At 39.4% G+C, this 22,361-nt stretch overlaps 1 protein-coding gene across 1 annotated transcript in view; it reads left to right on the forward strand.

Moving 5' to 3' along the window:
- Herc2 (HECT and RLD domain containing E3 ubiquitin protein ligase 2) overlaps nucleotides 1-22,361 on the forward strand; it is a 178,624-nt gene that overhangs the window by 117,422 nt on the left and 38,841 nt on the right. Inside the window, exons 59-70 of the mRNA XM_051148642.1 lie at nucleotides 12-155; nucleotides 1,717-1,807; nucleotides 2,081-2,258; nucleotides 2,440-2,521; nucleotides 2,607-2,778; nucleotides 3,542-3,686; nucleotides 6,016-6,241; nucleotides 12,910-13,081; nucleotides 14,324-14,510; nucleotides 14,955-15,095; nucleotides 18,532-18,723; nucleotides 22,006-22,159. Coding sequence (XP_051004599.1) covers nucleotides 12-155; nucleotides 1,717-1,807; nucleotides 2,081-2,258; nucleotides 2,440-2,521; nucleotides 2,607-2,778; nucleotides 3,542-3,686; nucleotides 6,016-6,241; nucleotides 12,910-13,081; nucleotides 14,324-14,510; nucleotides 14,955-15,095; nucleotides 18,532-18,723; nucleotides 22,006-22,159 — 1,884 coding nt within the window. The remainder of the gene's footprint in view (nucleotides 1-11; nucleotides 156-1,716; nucleotides 1,808-2,080; nucleotides 2,259-2,439; nucleotides 2,522-2,606; nucleotides 2,779-3,541; nucleotides 3,687-6,015; nucleotides 6,242-12,909; nucleotides 13,082-14,323; nucleotides 14,511-14,954; nucleotides 15,096-18,531; nucleotides 18,724-22,005; nucleotides 22,160-22,361) is intronic.

Here is a 22,361-nt window from a genome sequence, read left to right on the forward strand (position 1 = left end):
ATTCCTTGCAGTGACTGTGGAAGGGAAGGTCTATTCTTGTGGAGAAGCCACAAATGGCCGGCTAGGGCTGGGTATGTCTAGTGGGACGGTTCCTATTCCTCGGCAGATTACAGCCCTCAGCAGCTACGTGGTCAAGAAGGTAGCAGTTCACTCAGGTACGAACGAGTTCAGCTTTAGTGCTCATGTGCCTAACATAAGCCTTTTGCTTCTGCAAGCGATTTAAGTAACTTTCTAAAGTGCCCTGGTATTGTTTTTTAAGTTTTAGTTAGCTACTCTGAAGAGAAGGTGGATGATGTAAATCCCTAGCTGGTCTGATTTAATTGTTAGAACTTAATAAAGCTTTTTGGAAACTTTATTTCAGGTGTTTGGGTGTACCTCTCAAAAGATAATTTATTCAGACCTGCAGTGATTGTATCAAGCCTAGCACTTTTTCACTATGAAACTACAAAGTTTTATTGCTTAAATATGTTATTTTACTGTAAAAGTCAGTGGCTTTTTATAAAACTCCCCAAAGTACCTATGAATCCTCAGTGATGAAAAAGACAATTTTCAAATGAGTTCATTGCTATCTGTTGTTTAAGATTTGGCTTTACTGAATGTTTTTCTGAAACACCATGCTAGGCTCCTGAGGAATGGAATTGAGCCCTAGCTACCAAGCTCTGTTCGTGCTCCTACTGAATAGGTTTTGATATAACCTCACTTAACAGGCCATTCAAATGGCCACTGGTGGCTTATGCGAAACAATTTACTTTTCTCCTCGTTAAGCTCTAGGGCAACAGTTCTAAACCTGTGAATCGCAGTACTCTAGGGGATCACATATCAGATATCCTGCATATCAGACATTTACATTATGACTCATAACAGTAGCAAAATTACACTTACGAAATAGTGTGTGAGTACGAAATAGCATGAGGAACTGTATTAAAGGGTCACAGCACTAGGAAGGTTGGGAACCACTGCTCTAAGGGAGGTCTGGGCCATCTATAAGTCATCTGCCTGGGAAGAGCACTGGCTCTTCTGGCCTGTCTATGTAGGAAGATGATTATAATGCTCTAGCCCCATGCAGCCCCTCTCTAGAGTTGAAATTGTTGTTGCCCCTGATAATACAGGGTTTTCTGTTGGTGATAGTAGAAAGTGAGTGCTGAGTACAGGAGTCTCATCTGCTGCACTGCGGTGGTGCTCAAAGTTTGAAGAGCCTTGACTATGCAGCCAGAGCTCATGCCTATAACCTGATGCAGATCACCAGACTCAAAAGTGTCAGGAAAAACCATAAGCTGATGTGTTTTCAGAGTAGTGGGTAGAGTGTCTTAACTGCCAGTAACGGAACTTGTTTAAATAGTCCCACTGCTGGTGCACATTGCTGAGTATTTTCATTGCTGAGATTTTTCAAATCTGCCAGTTTCATTGTGCTTATTTTTATTCTTTTTATCTAAATTTGGACTTTTTTTTAATGTATGGAAAGTAATGGAAGCCCCATTAACAGTCATTATTACTTTGTAGCTTCTTTGCAGGTAAAATATTTTAATAATTAAAAGTTTGTTTGTTTTGCATATCTGTCGCTCTGTAGCTTTTATGCTAACTGTGGTTGGTGATAGTTCTATTTATTATTTAGTCAACACATACACATTGAGCACACGCTATATGCCAAGCAGAATGGGTAGCAAATGGTGAACTGTGTATATACTTTGGCAACTTTCCCCTGTATGAATGTTGCAGGTGGCCGACATGCTACAGCCTTAACTGTGGATGGGAAAGTATTTTCATGGGGTGAAGGTGATGATGGAAAACTTGGACACTTCAGCAGAATGTAAGGCTATTTTCTTTAATTTTGTTTATTAATAAGAAACTACTGACTAGTAATAATAGTGTATTTTTCATAGTTGTTTTATAGAAAGCTAATGATACCACCTATTTATTAGAATAAATACTAATTTTTTAAAAAACCCCGGATGGATATACTGTGGCTTCACGTACTCTCCTTTAAGGTTTGATAGAGTGATGTATATATTTTTTTGTTGACCAAAGATGGGCCACCTCTGAAAAGATGGTTGATAAGGCGTGTAATTTACTCTTGCCTTAGGAACTGTGACAAGCCAAGGCTGATAGAGGCCCTGAAAACCAAGCGTATCAGGGACATAGCCTGTGGGAGTTCTCACAGTGCAGCCCTGACATCCAGTGGAGAACTATACACCTGGGGCCTTGGCGAGTATGGCCGATTGGGACACGGGGATAATACAACACAGCTGAAGCCAAAAATGGTGATTATACACATTTTTATTGCCTATAAAAAGCTTTATCACTTCAATTTTTCAAGTGAAGATAAGTCTCAAGTCTAGGTTTTTAAAGACAGGAACAATATTGACTTTTACTCTGTGGAAAAATTTCCATTGCTTTCTCAATTCCCATGCTTCATTCTGTTTTAAATTTGTAATTGAGTAGGTAAAAGTCCTTCTTGGTCACAGAGTAATCCAGGTTGCATGTGGAAGCAGAGATGCACAGACACTGGCTCTGACTGATGAAGGTAAGAGCTGGCTGTGATGCTAAGCTCCTGGCTGGGTAGCAATGTAATGAATTGTTTACTTGAGGTATTTATCTTTTAAACCTAGGTTTGGTATTTTCCTGGGGTGATGGTGATTTTGGAAAGTTGGGCCGAGGAGGAAGTGAAGGCTGTAACATTCCCCAGAACATTGAGAGACTAAATGGCCAGGGGGTATGCCAGATTGAGTGTGGAGCTCAGTTTTCGTTGGCACTCACCAAGTCGGGAGTGGTGTGGACATGGTACGTGAACTTCATCAGTGTTGCTGCCGAAAGTGGAATGTGTGGGAAGCCCTGTCTTTGGCCTGTGCCCAGGCTAGGCTGCCTATAAAACTGTTACTTGCTTGCCCATTTGGGATCTTTTTGTGGGGGGGGGCAATCTATATTGAATTATTAATTAAGATTACTGATAATATTACAAAAAGAAAGACCTTACAGGTATTTTTTTGTATGTGCATGTGTGTGAAGAAATCAATAGAAGTTTGGGGTTTGTATGAGGTTTGTATAGCTTCAAAACAAAACAAAACTGTATTTCATTATCCTGGAAGCTGTATGAAATAAGGAGTATAAAACAGACTTGTAACTTACCTGTTCCTGAAAAAAAGTCTACTTTTTTTTTTCTTTTTGGTGAAAGCTGGTTTTGTTTAAACAGTATGAAGGAATGGTGTCCCAACCATTCTTGGATGGCATGTCAGCCAGTTAGCAACTTGGAATTACCTACCAGACAGAGCTTGGGAGGGGAGTTTGCAGTGTGTTCTGTTCAGACTATTTACAATGAAATCTATAGTAACTGAGTTATTATAAACCATAGTCACAGCAGGGAGGGTCTTATGGGACAAGTTAATGAGTTAATTTGGATTATGGTATATAGCGTTAGAGTTCAAGGATCTTGAGTACTGTGTATGACATTATCACTACACTCTAAAACATTTATGGCAGGAAAAAATTTTCTTGTATAGCAAACTATGACCATGTAGTGACACTGGGACTGTTGTTTTCTTCTCAGGGGGAAAGGGGACTACTTCAGACTGGGCCATGGCTCTGATGTGCATGTGCGGAAGCCACAGGTGGTAGAAGGGTTGAGAGGGAAGAAGATCGTGCACGTGGCAGTGGGAGCCCTGCATTGCTTAGCAGTCACAGACTCAGGACAGGTAAGACTCCAGAGGCTTGCGGTTGTAGTTTCGGTCTTGTCAAAATGGGAGTAATCAGGTTGAGTCTGCTGGTGTGTGTCTGTAATACCAGCATTTGGAAGTCTGAAGCAGAAGTATAGCTAGTTGGAGGCCAGCTTAGGTTATATAGGGAGTTGCAGGCCAGCCTGGGCCACATTGTCACATGCCACATCAAGAAAATAAAAACAAAAAAGATTCCCTAAACTTCTGGGATACTTAAATGAGTTTTAATATTAGGTTGGTGCAAAAGTAATTATAGTTTCTATGATTTTGAAACTTGCCATTTGATACTAAAATATCCCAAATAAATGGTTTATTATACATATTTTTAATTTTTACATATATTTATTTTATATGTTTATGTCTGTCCATCTGTGTGAATGTACGCACACAATTTAAACCAAAGGATACCTTTATGGAGTTGGTTCTCTCCTTTCACCATGTGAGTGTTGGAGATTGAACTCAGGTCAAGTCATGACCACAGGACTTTTACTTACTGAGCCATCTAAATAACCCCTATTATGGATTGTTTTAATTCACATTTCCCAATATCTGTGGTTGTTGTTGGTTTTTGCTAATGACTTATTACTTGTCATCTGTACTATTGAAATGATATTAGACAAAAACCAAACTTGAGTAATTTTCTTACTTATGTTCAGAATGAGTCATAAAGCAATGGCAACAATTCACAAATTCAGCAATGTGTCTGACCCAAGAACTGTTAACAAATGGACAGTACAGTGATAGCTCAAGACATTTTACAAATGAGATGAGAGTCTTCAAGATGGGAACCATAGTGGCTGAGCATCAGGAGCTAACAGCAGTAGCAGTCATGGAGACTGAGCCTAGAGCTTCACAGGATGTTGCTAACTAACTCAGCTTGGGCCATTCAACAGTTGCCCAGTCTTTGGAGCAAGTTGGAAAGTGAAAAAGTCACAGAAGTGGGTGCTTTGTGAACAAAAATTAGGGAATCTTGCATTGTCATCTTCTCTTGATCTATGAACAGTAGGACTATTTCTTGATTAGATTGTGATATGTAATGATGAGTGTACTGTATAAGACAACCTGCTTGGTAGTTGGACAGAGAAGAAACTCCAAAAGCACATTCTAAAACAAAACTTGCACAAAAGAAAACATAAAAGGGTCATAGTCATTGTTGTGGCTTGCTGCTGGTCTGATCCATTACCGCTTCCTGGATCTTGCCCAAGTCATTGCATCTGAGAATATGCTCAGCAAATCAGTGAGTGATCCAAAGGTTAAACTAGTCGGGCTGTGATCTTTTGCCTCGTCCACTATATGCACCAGACCTCTCACCGCCCACCTCCCACAGCTTTAAACATCTTGCAGGGAAAATACTTCCACAAACAACAGGATGCAGAAAATACATTCTAAGTGTTTCTCAAACCCCGAAGCTTAGATTATGCTATAGGAACAAACTTAATTCTCATTGGCAAAAAATGTATTTATTGGTTGTCATGGTTCCTATTTTGATTAATAAATACTTGTTTGAGCCTAATAAAATCCATGCTTCCAAACTGTAATTTGCTTTGCACTAACCTAATATTGGTTAGGGTGGAGTGGTGTTCATCTTGTTTACTGGCGAATTGCTTAATTGTCAGCACAGGTTGGGCTGGGGGCCTTCACAAACCAACCTGTCCATTCCAAAGCCTATGCTGGAGTATAGAAATCACCATTGAAAGTCTTCCTATCCCTAAGCTATTAGCAGTGTTTATTTTAAAAAAAAAAAATTGATGCATTATAGAGGTGAAACCTACACCGTAGAGGATGTACCTACATGATAGAGGCTACAGTTACTTTATTTTGGAAATACACATTGCTAATTTTGTTGCTTTGAGAAGAATATGCCCATGAAGCCATATTTTAAATTGGCTTATGAAAATGAAATTAGCATATCATATTATTTCTTAGTCAGAAATGAATTATTCTTTATAACTATCAAACTTAAAAGCAAATTACTTGAAAAATGAACATACTATTTTCCTTTTTCTTTCCTGCCCTTAGCCAAAGCAAGGATGTACCCTGCATCCCTGCCACCCTGTCCTCCCATCCAAAAAAGAATAAATTAATTAGAATAATACTAAGTAACATTTATAGTTCTTGGCAAGCATTTTCACGCCTGATTTGTTCTCAGAACTATATGTCCTAATGCTCTTTTGTTATATTGTGAAATAATTTTTATCTTTAAGAGTCCAGTTCTCTTAAATACCATGACATATATTTTATGCATTTTCAAGCAAGTGTTTAAAAATTATATGAATCTGAGAAATGTAAATTCTTTCTCTTTTAACAGGTCTATGCTTGGGGGGACAATGACCACGGCCAGCAGGGCAATGGCACAACCACAGTTAACAGAAAGCCTACACTTGTGCAAGGCCTAGAAGGCCAGAAGATCACTCGAGTGGCTTGTGGGTCATCGCATAGCGTAGCATGGACAACAGTGGATGTAGCCACACCCTCTGTCCACGAGCCTGTGCTCTTCCAGACTGCAAGAGACCCGCTAGGTGCTTCCTATTTAGGTAACACAGAACTTAAAACTTTTCAAAGATCCTCCAGTAGCTTACAGTAGTAGTCTAGATGGGTGTAGTAGTGCTGGGAAAGGCTGTACTGCTGTTAACCCCCAGGCTGGCCATTTCAGTCTTTTTAATGTGTAATTTCTGTCTCATCTTATTTGTACTTTGCTTTGTTCACTTAATTTGATAGTGATATCATGCAAAATGGTCTTGAATTACTGTGTGTGTCAGGAATTGCTTCTCTTTTGTCATTGAATAATGTTCATGCTTTATCTATTCACTGAAAAACATTTGAATTATGTGTAGTTTTTAGTTGTTATGAATTAACCTTCTTTATCATATCAAAGGTATTTTGGTGTGTAAAAACAAGTTTTTGATTCTTTGGTATCAATGCTAAGAATGCCTCTATAAGTGCATGTCATTAGAAACTCTTAAATTGTTTTCTATAGTAACTACTCTTTCACATTCTTCTTAGCAGTGGATGAATAATCCAGTTTTCTCCATAATGCCATTGTTTTCTTAAAAAAAATTTAATCCTTTGAGAATTTAATACAATTTATTTTGATCATATTCACCTTTAACTCCTCCCAGGTCTGCCCCTTTCCTGCCCACTCCCCTTCTTACCCTCTTTTTAAAACGTTGAATAACCCATGGACTTCAATTTTGTGTTATCCATAGATAACTTCTGTGTGGGGCTATGTACTGGAGTGGGGTCCACCTAATTGGAGTCACACACTTAAGGAAATTGATGCCCTCTCCCAGAAATTACGAGCTGTCAGGAGCTCCCCAGGGATGGGAGCTCTTGAGCCCCTTCTCGTTCCATGTTAAAATATTAACCCAGTTGATCTTGGACAAGTCTTATGCAGGCAGCCACAGCTACTGAGTTGATGGGTGCACTGGGTATGCCATGTCCAGAAAGCACTGTTTACATTTATATTCCTCTGAGAATTGTATACACGGGTACTGTATTTACATCATTTCACCTCCTTTCTCCACAGCTTCTCTCACCGCCCCCCCCCCCACCTTCATGACTCCTTCTTTTTTAGTTATTACTGTTATATGCACGCATGCATGCATGCATATACCCACATACCCTAAGCACATATATATTTGAGACTGGATAACCTAACAAGGTTCTGGTCCTTGGAGAAGACTGAATCAACCCCCCCTCCAAGTAGTTATTAATAGAGGGGTGCAGGCTTGTTAGATTTCTTCCATCCATGTTAGCATGTCAGCTGGTATTGTCATCATGTTGGTATTGTTTAAGTGATCATATTGTTAAGATTTCATGGGTCTATCTTTCCTGTTATAGACAGAAGATACTAGCTTGTAGCAAATTTCCTGGTTCTCTGACTATTGGAGTCTTTCTGCCCCCTCTTTCACACTGTCCCTTGAGCTTTGGGTTCATCACTCTTTACCTTTTGCTGTTGTGATGCATGTGTGATGGCATCTCATTGTGGTTTACTCATGTTAAGTACCTTTTGACTTGTTTACTTACTATGGTGGTTTGAATGAGAAATGATCCTCATAGGCTTGGGCATTCGAACACTTGGTCCCCAGTTGGCCACACTGCTTAGGGAGACTATGGGGAGGTACAGACTTGTTGGAGGATGTAAACCACTGAGAGTGCATTTTGAGAGCTCATAGCCTTACCCCATTTGCAGGTCTCTCTCTGCTTTGTGTTTCTATCAAGCATTTGTCTGTCCTCTTGGCTTCTGCTCCTGCCACCTGCTGGCCTGCTTTTCCTATTAGTTAGACTTTCCCAGTGTAACTGTATGCAAAATAAACTCTCCTTCAGTTGTCTTGGTCAGTTCTTGCCTTCCTCCATGTGAGTCCTGGGGATTGAACTGAGGTTGACAAGCTTGGCAGCAAGTGGCTTCACCTGCTGAGTCAGCCCCAGGCCTTGGGGGTCTTCTTACTGAGAAGCCTACTACTGAGGACTCAGGTGCTAAAAAATGCTCAGAAAGAGAAAACAAACAACTGTATCAGTAACTCAAAAAGAAGTAACCCATATCTGACGCTGGGCTTCTTACTTGATAGCATATAGTGCCAGCACTATTGGCTTCTGTTTAGGAAGTTGTCTCCTGTGCCTGTGTGTTTAAGGCTACTTCTCTTCTGTCACATTCTGTATATCTGCTTTATGTTGAGGTCTTTGATCCACTTGGGAGTTAGTTTTCTGTAGGTGATAAATATGGATCTATTTTCATTCTTCTACACACAGACATCCAGTTAGACCAAGTATCATTTGTTGAAGGTGCTTTCCTCCCCTTCCCCACTGTATATTTCTGGCTTCTTTATCAAAAAACAGGTGTCCATAGGTGTATGGATTTATATTTGGTTCTTTGATTTGATTCCATTGATCAACCTGTTTGATTTTATGCCACTATCATGTGGTTTTTTTATTACTGTAGCTCTGTAGTGGAGCTTGAGATTAGGGTTTTTTGTTTTTCCATCTGAGGTTGAGTATTGTTTTTTCAAGGTCTGTAAAGAATAGGTTGCAATTTTGATGAGATTGCGTTGCATCTGTAGATGGCTTTTGGTAAGATGACCATTTTTACTATGTTAGTTTGACCAGTCTGTGAGCATAGTAGATCTTTCTATCGGTTGATATCTTCAGTTTCTTTCTTCAAAGACTTTAAAAAGTTTTCTTCTGCAAGTTTTTCACTTGCTTAGAGTTACCACAAGATATTTTATATTATTTGTTGCTATTGTGAAGGATGTCTTTTCCCTAATTTTTTCTCAGACTGCTTGTCCTTTGTATATAAGAGGGCTACTGAGTTTTGTTTTGTTTTTGAGTTAATCTTGTATCCAGCCACTTTAATGAAGGTTTTTTATCAGCTATAGGAGTTTCCTGGTAGAATTTTTAGAGTCACTTATATACACTATCATATCACCTGCAAATAGCAATACTTTGTCTTCTTCTTTTCCTATTTTTATTCCCTTTATCTCTTTTAGTTGTCTTATTGCTCTAGCTAGCACTTCATATACCATGTTGAATAGATACAGAGAGAGTGGGCAACTTTGTCTTGTTCCTGATTTTAGTGAAATTTATTTGAGTTTCTCTCCATTTAATTTGATGTTGGCTATCAGCTTGCTGAACTTTTTCTTTATTATGTTTAGGTGTGCCCTTTGTATCCCTGATCTCTCTACGACTGTGACCATGGAGTGGTATTGTATTTTGTCACAGGCTTTTTCAGCATCTAATGAGGTGATGATGTGCTTTTTTCCCCTTTCATTTTGTTTATATGGTAGATTATATTGGTGGATTTTTATGTGTTGAGCCATCCCTGCATTTTGGGATGAAGCCTACTTGATCATGGTGGATGACGTATTTGATGTGTTCTTAGACTCAGTTTGCAAGTAATTTTATGTCTATGTTCATGATAGAAGTTGGTCTGTCATTTTCTTTGTTGAATCTTTCTGAAGTTTGGGCATTGGGGTGATTGTGGCCTCAGAAAATGAATTTGGAAGTGTTTCTTCTGTTTCTGTTTTGTAAATAACTTGAGGAGTATTGGTATTAGCTCTTCTTTTACTAACTGGTAGAACTCTGCACTAAAACTATCTGGCCTTAGTCTTTTTTAATTGGGGGACTTTTGATGACTGCGTCTATATCTTTAGTGGCTATAGGTCTATATAAGTTGTTTATCTGATCTTTGTTTAGTATTGGTAAGTGGTGTCTATTGAGAAAATTGTCCATTTCCTTTAGATTTTCCAATTTTGACATATGACCTGATGATTCTTTAGATATCCTTGGTGTCTGTTGTTATATCCCTCTTTTAATTTCTGATTTTGTTAACTTGGATATTCTCTCTCTGTCTTTTAGTTTGACTAACGGTTTGTCTTATCTTGTTGATTTTCTCAAAGAACCAACTCTTTGTTTTATTGGTGCTTTGCATTGCTTTGTTTGTTTATTGATTACAGCCCTGAGTTTGATTATTTCCTGCCATCTACTCTTCTTGGGTACTTTGCCTTTTTCGTGTATTCTAGAGCTTTCAGGTAGGCTGTTAGTCTCTCCAATTTCTTTATGAAGACACTTAGTACTATGAGCTTTCCTTTTAGCATTACTTTCAGTGTGTCCCATAAGTTTGGGTATGTTGTCCATTCCTTTTCATTGAGTTCTAGGAAAGTCTTTAATTTTTTCCTTTATTTTTAACTTGACCCATTTTTCATTGAGTATAGACTTGTTTAGTTTTTATGAGTTTTCTTTTGTTTCTGTTGTTGTTGAAATCCCGCTTTTATCTGTGGTGGTCAATTTTGGAGAAAGTTCCATGAGGTGCTGAGAAGAAGGTATATCCTTTTATGTTTAGGTGAATGTTCTGTATATATGTTAGGTCCATTTGATTCATGACATCTGTTAGTTTGTTATTTCTCTGTTTAGTTTTTGTCTTGATGACCTGTCTATTGGTGAGAGTAGGGTATTGAAATCTCCCGCTATTAATAGGAATTTTTTTAGATTTAACATTTTCCTTGAGTGATGCATAAGTGTCTACTATCATATACTCTGCACCTGACATTGTCTCTTCCATCTCTTGTATCCTGTTGGTGATGCTTATATCTGTAGTTCCTGTTTGCTTGCCTAGAATTTCCATCTCCTGGATTCCCTCAGTTTGTGTTTTCTTTATTTTTTCTATTTTCAATTTCCACTCTTGTACAGCTTTATTAATTTCCTGCACCTGCTTGTTTATTTTTTCTTTCCTTTCTTAGCTTTCTTTAAGGAATTTATTAATTTCTTCCATATGTATCTAAGTGTTTTTCTGGATTTCTTTAAGGAATTTATTCATTTCCTCTTTAAGAAACTCTATTGTCTTCATAAATTTGATTTTAAGATCCTTTTCCTGTGATTTTTTTTGTGTTAGAATATTTAGGGCTTGCTGCAATCGGCCTTTGCTCTGGTGGTGCAATTGCTCTGGCTGTTGTTGATTGTGTTCTTCAGCAGGCCTCCAGGCATCTGGGTTTGAGGTAACTATAGGTTTCAGGTGTTGATTTCTGATGTTGGATAGATGATTTTTCCCTTGTTTCTGTTTCTTCTCTGGTCTTCTATACTGAGTGGCCTGTGGTTCTGCTGATTGGTGAGTCCACTGGGTGCTTCTGTTAGAGTTTTGGTGGCCTATGTGATTTCTGGGGTTTTGGGTGATAGCACTGGCTCTGGGGTTCTGAGAACTGGTGTGGCCTGTGGGGTTCTGGTTACTGACCTGGCCTCTGGTATAGCAGGGAGTCTTCTGGGGTTCTAGGTATCAATGTGGCCTCGTGTAGAGCAGGGAGTTTCATGGGGCTTGTGTGCCAGGATATGGAGACAAGACTATTAAACTTTTATTGCATTCTGCCTGCCTTGTAATTTTTGGCTAGGTGCCATATACCAGTGCATTTTACTCTGGGTATGTGTCAGTAAATATTCTTTAGTATAATGTAGTTAAGTTATTCTGCAAGAATGCTTCTTATTCTTACTCATAAGAAAATTTAAGGAACTTTTACTACAGCTTTTATGTACTCTAATAAAATATAGCATTATATTACTGTATTGGACAGTTTCTTCAGTTTGACAATAACTAGAGTAAGTTGGAAAAGAGTCTTACTTGAGAAAAATACATCCACCAGATTTCTGTAGACAAGTGTATAGGATATTTTCTTAATTAATGATTGATGTAGGATGGTCTAGTTTTCTGCGGGTGGTGTCAGCCCTGTGCAGATGGTCATGGGGTGTATAAGAAGCAGCTGAGTAAGCCATGAGGAACAAGCTATTAAGCAGTGTTCCTCCATGGGCTCTGCATCAGGTCCTGCTTGCAGGTTCTTGCCTTGAGTTCCTACCCTTTCTTTAATGATAGACAATATTTTGGAAGTATAAGCAAAATAAACTCTTTCCTTCCCAAGTTTGTGTTGGTTGTGATATGTTATTACAGCAATAGAAACCCTAAGGCAATGGCAAAGTTTAGACTCTATGGTTAAAACTACAATTAGTAGGTAGGTCATAAAAAGATCTAGAAAGCCTCTTCAGTTGATGCAGATCTTTAAAAAATGTTTTATTTAATATTCATGCATGTTGGCTAGGCATAGTGGCACATGCCTATAATCCTAGGACCTGAGAGGCAGAGGTAGGCAGATCTTCGTGAGTTTGAAGCCAGCCTGGTCTATATAATGAGTTTAGCCAGAGCTTAAAAAAAAAAAAAGAAACAGAAACAAAATAACCATGACTGTCTATAATGAAACCCCGCCCTACTCCATCTCCTTCAGTTTCTCTCCTATCTTCTCATGTCTTATTTCTCCTCCTCTTTCTGAGTACTTACTGAATCAGGTTAGTGCTGCCTATATGTGCATGGGTTTAGGACAGCTCTCTGCTGGAGCATGGGTGACCTCCCAGGGCAAGCTTCTCTGATGAAACTAACTTCCTTTCCCCAGCAGCCATCGTTTGCTAATAGCTCAAGGGTAGGTAGAAGTTCATGAGCCCCTCGTCCTTCCAGGCTGAGATTTTGGCTGCCAAGGAGAGAGACTTTTGAGAACTCCCAGTGCATTTTGTATCATAAGGTTCTCAGTGTGGCCATTGTGAGCAGGTGCTACTTCATAAAAGCTAAGTACAGATTGTGATTTGTTTTCAAAATAACGTAAATGGTCAAATCATATAGAAAAAGAGCAATTGGTGAATCTTAAAAACAGCTTCAATGTTTGTTTCCCTCTTTTAGGTGTGCCTTCCGATGCTGATTCTTCTTCTTCCAGCAATAAGATAAGTGGTGCAAATAACTGTAAGGCTAATCGCCCTTCTCTTGCCAAGATCCTCCTGTCACTGGAAGGAAACCTGGCCAAGCAGCAGGCCTTATCACATATTCTTACAGCACTGCAGATCATGTATGCCAGGTAGGCTTCTGTGTTGCTGTGTAAGTCCTGTCATTCTATAAACTCTATGGCTTTGGAATGTTTTAACTGGCCACATGTTTATGAGAATCTTGTGTTACAAGTCATACATGCTCACTGGTGATTAATAGATCTTAGTGCTTTACATTAAAACTCAATTGAGTGTTGAGAAAAATCAAGCTTAAAGATGTTTTCATTTTTTATTTATAATTCTACATCAGTATGTAGGAAAGAGGAAGAATGAATTGGTGCTAATTTACAGTGATGTTTAAAAGACTTATTCTTTGGTTCACTTGATAAGGTAGTTTTTGCTGTCTTATATAGTCATTTGCTGCTGTTCTGTTGGAGCCTGTTTTGGTCAGTTTTCAGCTTTGGGCCTCTGGTCGACCATCATGGTGGGATCCAGAGGCAGAGCAAAACCTGCTCACCTCGCAGTCAGAAATTAAAAAGATAAGGAAGCAATCGAAGGTTCTAGTTCCATCAGTCACATGCTCTCCTCACCCAAGGACTCCTTCTAGACCCTATCTCTTAAAAGTTCCACCACCTCCCAGTGGTGATAATGGGCAGCAGGACTTTACCACATGGTGTTTTGGGGAGCAAAGCTTGAGTTAAATGTGTCCTATCAGTTAGTTTGTCCTGGGTGTGGATCTGATAGTTGTGCTCAGATAACTCAAGAGCAAAACCTAAAACAGTTGTGTAGGGGACAGTTAATCTGCTGCTTATTGTATTGTTTTATTAAACATCAGTTATCTATTCCAAGAGCCTATCAGGTTTTCCTAGACTGAACTAGACGCTTACTCTGCTCAGGTTTTACATTAAATAGGCTTCCACTTGTAGCTGCTATGTTGGCTCAAATAATAGGTATGTGCTATTTAGTATAATAATGAGGTTAGATTCTGAGAAATGCATTATATTAATGTTATATGAAGTGTATGCATGTAAACTAAGCTCACCGAGACCTTTCTAGTTAGTAGTCTTCCTATAAACTCACAGTTTAATATATGTAATTATTGTAGACTGAAATGCTGCTATGTGTCTTATATCTATAAATAAGATCAGGGTATACATTTTAGCTTAGAGCTGTTGACTACCTGGTTATAATAATACACAGTGGTTTTCTAAAACTCATTTGAATATGGCCTATAAAAATGAAAACATACTTCTAGTGAGCACTTGACCTCCTTCTTTTTATGGTGCCTAGATGAAAGGGGGGTTCACCATAATCCTGGCCTTCTGTTCTGACAGAGATGCAGTAGTTGGAGCCCTGATGCCAGCTGGCATGCTTGCCCCGGTGGAATGCCCCTCATTCTCCTCCTCAGCACCTGCTTCAGATGCATCAGCAATGGCCAGCCCCATGAATGTGGAGGACAGCATGCTGGCTGCTGATCTCGAGGACAGACTGAGTCCAAATCTATGGCAAGAAAAGAGAGAGGTAAAAGGGAACCTTAAGGCAGTGTAGAATTTGAAAGGGACACTTCTTCAGTCTAGGAAATCCTACTTATTCTGTCACTGAATTTTTGTGTCTGCTATTTGATTTTGAGCTTGACTTGGTAAAATATATTCTATTTAAAGAGATTTCTTAGTGTTGAGGTGAAAATAGATTTATTCTTTTAAAAAAATCATTAAATAGAATTCTGAAATGTTAAAAGTAAGAAAGTCAGACAATTTGTTAACTTGTTTGGGAAAACACTCTTTAGAGAGCTGTGAGCTGAGTGTAGTCTGGTTTGTGGGCCCTACTGTTTTTACAGAGCTGTTTTGGCTCACCAGGCTTGATAGGTGATATGAGCACTGGATCATTCCAAAATTCTACAAGTGGTTTCAATGTGCCAGATTGCCTAGCTTCTTAAACATTTCCTCTGACTTATTCTCCCATTAGATCGTCTCATCTGAGGATGCTGTGACCCCCTCTGCAGTGACACCATCTGCTCCCTCAGCCTCCTCTCGGCCATTTATCCCAGTGACAGATGACCCAGGAGCTGCCAGCATCATTGCAGAAACCATGACTAAAACCAAAGAGGTCAGGAGACATTCTTCTTTAAATGTATTGAAATATAAAGTGGCTTTAAATGTACTCAAAAGTTCAGGAGTCATATTTAGAGCTAGAATATGCTATACCCTGTATATCAGTAACAGAAGCTCTCCCATAAAACTCAGAGACAGTGGCACTAGTGGCAAAAGAGTAAGGTAAGAATGAGAGGAAAATGCTAGAGATTTAAGTAGTTGAGAAAGTTACAGAGAAGGTGTGGAGAGAGAAAGGCTAGGTCATAAGAGCCCTTTACAATAAGATACAATGTGAAAACACAACAGCCGAATGAAGGTGTAAATAATGAGTAGTAAAAATTAAAGATCAGTAAGATGAAACAAGGCGTCTAACCTTAGTCACTGTCCTCTCATCGAGGTGTGGGTATCTTTGTGTCAGTGTGCATGGTTAGTGTATGTGTGTGCCCTCCAGATGAGAAGGGTTCCCGTGACTGAAATCTCCTTCTTCCGTCCCTATTCTAAGGCCCCTGCCCAAAAATTATACCATTGTCTTGGGTGTTTTGTGGTATTGTTTTTTTTTACATGCTGGCCTTTTTGTGACTGAGGCTCTGAGGTAGTATGCAAAGGCCACTCTCCTGTGATGACCTTAATTGTACACACACCAGGATGTCTTAGTTAGTGTTTTATTGATGTGAAGAGACACCATGATCATGGCAACTCTTAAAAAGGAAAGCATTTAATTGGGGCTGGCTTACAGTTTCAGAGGTTTAGTCCATTATCATCATGGGAGGAATCAGGCAGGCATGAAGCTGGAGAAGGAGCTGGGAGTTCTACATCTGAATTGGCAGGCCGCAGAAAGAGACTGTGTCACACTAGGCAGACTTGAGCTTATAAGATCTCAACGCCCACCTCCACAGTGACACATCTACTTCAGCAAGGTCACACCTCTAGTAGTCCCACTCCTATGGCCAAGCATTCAAACACATGAGTCTTTGGGGGCCAAACCTATTCAAACCACCACTCAGGATATCTGCAACACATTCTCACAATATGGGGCAACTCACCCAGGCAATGGCAAGAGCATGGTGTTGCTTGCCTTCTTTGAAAATTTCTTCTGGTCTCCATTTCAGGCTTCATGCCATACTTTTGTTTCTTTGTAACAAAATAACAGAGGCAGACAGACAAAACATCCTGGTAAAATGGTAGGTTAGAAGCTGTATGAATGAAATTTTTAAAAAATTAAGATTAAAAATTAACTCTTACCCAGGTGATATTGGCACATGCCTTTAATCTCAGTACTTGGGAGGCAGAGGCAGAGGCAGGTGGATCTCTGAGTTTGAGGCCAGCCTGGCTTATATAGAGTAAGCTCTAAGAGAGCCAGGGCTACACAGAAAACCCTGTCTCAAAAAGCAAAGAAACAAAACAAAACAAAATTCCATAAGAGACAGAGCTAAAGAAAACAGAACCATTGGTGGGGTTTCTCTGCAAACAAGGCAGCCATGTCATCAACTCCCTTCTCGGCTGCTCTCTGTATGTATGCCACATGCTGCACTTGGATGGCTTCTTTGGCCTTTGCAGTGCCACTGATAAAAGCACTTTCTTGGAAGCTGTAGCAGCCTGGCTTTATGCGAGCAGCCTTGTGCAGCTGAGCATTGCTGACGTGCCTGCTTTGTTTGCTGAGAAATCCTGCAAATGCTTGTTTCTCTCTCTTTTTAGCTCTGTCTCTTATAGGAATGCTTTTTGTTGTTGTTGTTGTCTTATTTTTTTTTTTTTTTTTTTTTTTTTAATCTTAACTTTAAAAAAATGCACTCACACTAGTTTCTAGTCTACCATTTTACCAGGATATGTTGTCTGTCTGTCTTCTTTTGTTATATTGTTATAGGTTCATGGGTTTCTATTGTATTTACGTGTTCTATTTATTTCTGTCATTGTTTGACAGCCAAGTTTTCCCTCAAAAGTCTTTGAGTATTTCTTTATCACTGTTGTTGTGACAGAATTAAAGAATAAATTGTGTGTGTATTAGCGGGTGGGGTGGTCCAAGTGACATACATGAAAAACCAGATCGTGTTATCTATGTACAGTGTAGTAGTTACCTAAGTAACCAGCTTTCCATGCTGGCTGCCACCTACTTACTTTCAGGCATGTTTTTTGTGCCCAGGCACTGGTACTCAAAGTCAGAGTCTGTCTGCCATGAAGGACACACGTTCACTCTGCCTGTGCTGCAGCTACCCCAGCTTCCATGCTGCCTGGACTTCCTCACTTGGTTTGGTTCTATTGCACCAGGCACCCCATCAATAGATGCCATCCCAGCCTCATACTTGGTACCACACCTGGTCACCTTGCCTTGCTCATTCTCTCTCATGCTAGCTTACCCATTTAAAGACAAATATGCACTTTGTATTTATAATAGAATTCCTTGATTCTTCCATAGTTACTATTGACAGGAAGCATGGTCTGTGTAATAAGAAAGTTATGATACATTCAGTCTAGAATCAGTTTTTGTTTCTGGCAATTTCCTAGTATGGGTTTTGCTTTCAGGTAGAAGGAGGATGGTATTATTTCCTTACTTCAAATTTATCAGTGCAGCACAGGCCATTTCCATATTGTATCCTCATTCTTGTTAGGAATTATAGCAAGGTAATTTTCTGCTAGTGTTGGTGTATAATTTATGTTTAAAGGTATGTAGCTAGTACTTTGTTTTTCAGCAATCCAGACATACTTTCTTTTTTTTTTTTTTTTTTTTAAGATCCCCATCAGATGCTGTTAGATAGACTTCTATTTTTGTATCTTAAGACTGAAGATGCTTTATGTATTAATGGTTAAATACTCCCCAGACTGCTTTTTCTATCATTCTGGAATATCATTATTTCTAATGAATTACACATACTCCTGGTCCCAGGACTCAGAGGTGTGACTGTTTCCCCACTTTCATTGCTGTTGTTCTTATTTACTGAGGTCACTAAAGCAGAGAGGAGTGGAAAGCCTTCTGGCTCTCACTCTTTGTTGTAGAGTCTGATTCTGCCTAGGGAATGCATGGGACTAGTGCCTGCCCATGCTCCACACACTTTTTAGGCTGAGCTCAGAAGCTGTGGGCTACCTCAACTTTGATATCTGGGGTCCCTTTCTCCTTTTTATGAGTATTGCCCAAGTCTGACCTATAAGAGACTCTTATGTGCTAAAAATCAGGTGGGGACAGTTGACCCAGATGAGACACCTTTGCAGGGTAGGGCCTTGGCAAGGTGGGAGGACTCAGTAATGTTGAGGAAGCAACTCCCAGCAAATAAGGAGAGACTTTCTTCTTAAAAGGACAAAAGGTGAGTAAATAGGTTTAACTGACACAGTGAGAATGGCTCAGTGGAGATGCTGGGGTCAGTCATGTCTTAGTCTGATTTTTATCATCCTACATTCCTGATGTGTTCTTTGGGCCCCAGATAAACTGGTGACTTTTATCTCTTGATTGTCAACTGATTTAGGATGTTGAAAGCCAAAATAAAACATCAGGCCCAGAGCCCCAGTCCTTGGATGAGTTCACCAGTCTGCTGATCGCTGATGACACCCGGGTGGTGGTGGACCTGCTCAAGCTGTCAGTGTGCAGTCGGGCTGGAGACAGGGGCAGGGATGTGCTTTCAGCTGTGCTGTCTGGCATGGGCACTGCCTACCCACAGGTAAGTGATGGGGCAGGCACTTTATGTGGGGCCTTCTTCTCTGCAACAACCACTGTTCTTCACACATGATCTCATCCTGGACTGTTCCATGGACAGAGGTTTAGAAGTGGTCCTTTAAAACAAAATGTAGCACAGTATTCTCAGTGATGTCTTTTATCCAGTCTACGACTGGTTTGTATGTCTTTTTTAAAAGATCTATTTATTTATTTTTTATGTGTATGAGTGTATGTCTGAGTGTATAAATGCATATCATGTTCATACATGGTGTTTAAGGAGACCAGAAGAAGATTTTAGATCACTTTGAATTGGAGTTACAGATGATTGTAAGCCATGGTGTAAGTGGTAGGAACTATACGTAGGTTTTCTGCAAGAGTAGCAAGTGCTCTTAACCATTGAACCATCTCAGTAGCTCTTGTTCTTCAAAAACAAATCCATTATTCTTTGTGTGTGTGTGCGCGAGCGTGTGTGTGTGTGTGTGTGTGTGTACACTTCGTAGCAATTGGTTTCTTTCTCCTTCCACCATGTATGTTAAAGGGATTGAACGCAGGTCATCAGGCTTGGTGGCAAGAACCTGACTGGTTGCCAGCCTTATGTATTTTATTCATATTAAATAAGTCCTTCTGATGCTTTGCAGTTTTGCCTCTAGTTTGTTTTTAGATATTAGGCTGATATTGTTTGCAAAGTAGGAATTCTCATTTTCAGATAGACAGATCTGCCAAAATTTTTCATTTGTAACTTGGAAACAATATGCTGAAGTGTTTACACTTTTAGTTATTTGGATTTTATCCTGATATAAAGAATAAAGTAGTGAGTAGTTTAGCTTTATTATTTCATATAAGGCAAATCAATTGCCCTAGCTATATTTTTGAAATAATTCATCCTGTGACTTGAAAACTATTTTTATTTTAAATTCTTGTATACATTTGGGTCTATTTTCTTTCTTTCTTTCTTTCTTTCTTTTTTTTTTAAATTTTTGGGGTCTATTTTCAAACTTTTGTTTTATTGAAATGACTTCTTTATAAAAAGATATTTTATAACATGTATGTATATCTGTATGCATTTATTATGTGTGTACCATGGTGCACATGTGGAGATTAGATGGCAGTCTGCAGGATTGATTCCTTCCATTATGTGGGTTCTAGGGATTGAACTTAGGTTGTTAGGTTTGACAGCAAGCATCTTTATCTGCTGAGCCATCTCACCAGGCCAGAAATGACTTTATGCTCTAATGTCACAGCATTTTAATATTTCAATATTTGTTAGCACTGAGTCCAGTGAGACTTTCTATCACTGTGGGGAAGTTCTTTATATGAGGCATTTAAAACTGTGGCCACCAGACACGTGTGGCTGTGAGTCACTTGAAGTGTAGACATTGTACCTTAAAAACTGAAGATTATTTTATTTAACCATAAATTACTTAAATTGTGAATCAGATATGGTGGAGCCTATATGTAATTCCAACATTCAAGGGTCAGAAGCAAGAAGCTCTCCCAAGAAATTTGCTGACTTTTCCTTAATAGGGATGGCCGTTGGCTGGGCAGAGGAAGTCCCTGAGATCTGAAGGTCACTTGTGGATCCTGCACATAGACAGTGGTTTTGACTATTTGATGAGTCAGTCAGGTTCCAGGAGAGACAGAAATAATGGGGCAATCATCCTTGTTTGTTTTTTGTTTTTGTTTTTGTTTTTTTAAGACAGGGCCTTACAAAGGCAGCTCTGGCTGGCCCGGAAATTGTTGTATATACCAGGCTAACCTCAGATTCACAAAGATCTAGCTGTCTCTGCCTCCTGAGTGCTGGAATTAAACGCATGCACGACCACACCATTTATCTTTAAATTGTTCTGTCCTGTTCTTATCTAATATTTGAGACTCTTGAATTAACTTATATAATTGTGCCTATGTGGCAGTGATATTACTTTGCCATTAATGTAACTGTTTATTAAACTAAATAGGAGGGAAATAGAGTAGAATAATAATTCTGGAAAACTGAGACTGGCATTTTTTAATGTTAAATTTGGGGACTGGTAATATTGCTTGTATTTATGTCTTGAATTTTTAATTTTATTTATTATTAGTGTGGGAAAGGTAGCATGCCATCTACATGTGAGGAGGTCAGAGAATGATTTGTAGAGTCATTTTTCAATGGGCTCCAGGTATCAAACTCAGTTTGTCAGGCTTACATGGCAAGTACTTTTGTAAACTGAACTATCTCTCTGGCTCAACCATGTTTGGAGCCCATGTTGAGATACTTCCTCTGCCATTGATGGTCCTGAGTAATTTGATGTTCCATGGTTCCTGCCCTTTGGTTCAACTTGATTTCTGGTGCCTTGTAGAATCTTGGTTATTTTTATCAAGTTTCTGTTCCTTCCCATAATATTTTTGTCCTCTAGCCAGACTCTTCTCACCAAGAAGTAATCTTGTCCAGGTGTAGAAGAGACTGTTATCATCACTGCTATTTCAATTTGTGAGTCAGCATAGATTGTGTTTTGTGTCAGGTGCCTTCCAAATGATTTCATGTGGATAGTCTTTTTAATTCTCACAGTACCTTTACTGTGCCTTGATTTATGGGTAAAGAAAACAAGTCTAAAATAAACCTTTGTTTCTTAACTCAGTTCCTTTGTTCATTCGTTTGTTTGTTCGTTCCTTCCGTGTGTGTGTGTGTGTGTGTGTGTGTGTGTGTGTGTACACACTTGGATGTGTTGATAACATAAGTCAGTGTCAGGTGTCTTCCTCCATTACTCTTCCATCTTATTTTTTGTTTGCTTTTGTTTTTGTTTTGTTTTTTTGATTTTTCGAGACAGGGTTTCTATTATAGTCCTGGCTGTCCTGGACTCACTTTGTAAATCTGACTGACCTCGAACACACAGAGATCCACTTGCCTCTGCCTCCTAAGTGCTAGGATTAAAGGTGTGCGCTACCATGCCTGGCCCATTTTGTTTTTTGAGACACTGTCTCTCACTCAACTTGGAATTCACTGATAGGCTGGGAAGACAGGACCCACTTGTCTTTGCTTCCTAGGCTCTGGGAATGCAGGTATACATTGCCCTACCTGGCTCGTTACATGGCTGCTGGTGATCTAAACTTAGGTCTACATGCTTGCTTACCATTGAACCACTTCCCCACCTCCTTAACGTGGTAGCGGTTTTTGTTTTGTTTTTGTTCTTTCCTCCAAGTTCTTCTCTCTTCCACTCTTGCTCTGTAGAAAAGTGCAGAGCAGGGTCAGCATGGGTAGGGCCTGGATGACACAGGGGTTGCATTGGCTCATTTTTCTGTTCTTTTCTAGGTGGCAGACATGTTGTTGGAGCTCTGTGTCACAGAGTTAGAAGATGTGGCCACAGATTCACAGAGTGGCCGTCTTTCCTCCCAGCCTGTGGTGGTAGAGAGTAGCCATCCCTACACAGATGACACTTCCACCAGTGGCACGGTGAAGATACCAGGTATGTGGAGCACCCTAGGAAGGGCTGCAAGGGTCACTGTCTACAGAAGGCCTTGTTTTGTAGCTACTTCTAGAGGAGCAGTCATTTCCCTTTTGTGAAAAATAAGTAGTAGGATTATTTCAGATCCTTTTCCAACATTTTTGTGATATAAAATGCAACAACACAGAAGCTACATTATATTAGTTTCCTTTCTGTTGCTATT

Source organism: Acomys russatus, chromosome 7, assembly GCF_903995435.1.
Source record: "Acomys russatus chromosome 7, mAcoRus1.1, whole genome shotgun sequence".
Lineage (NCBI taxonomy): Eukaryota > Metazoa > Chordata > Mammalia > Rodentia > Muridae > Acomys > Acomys russatus.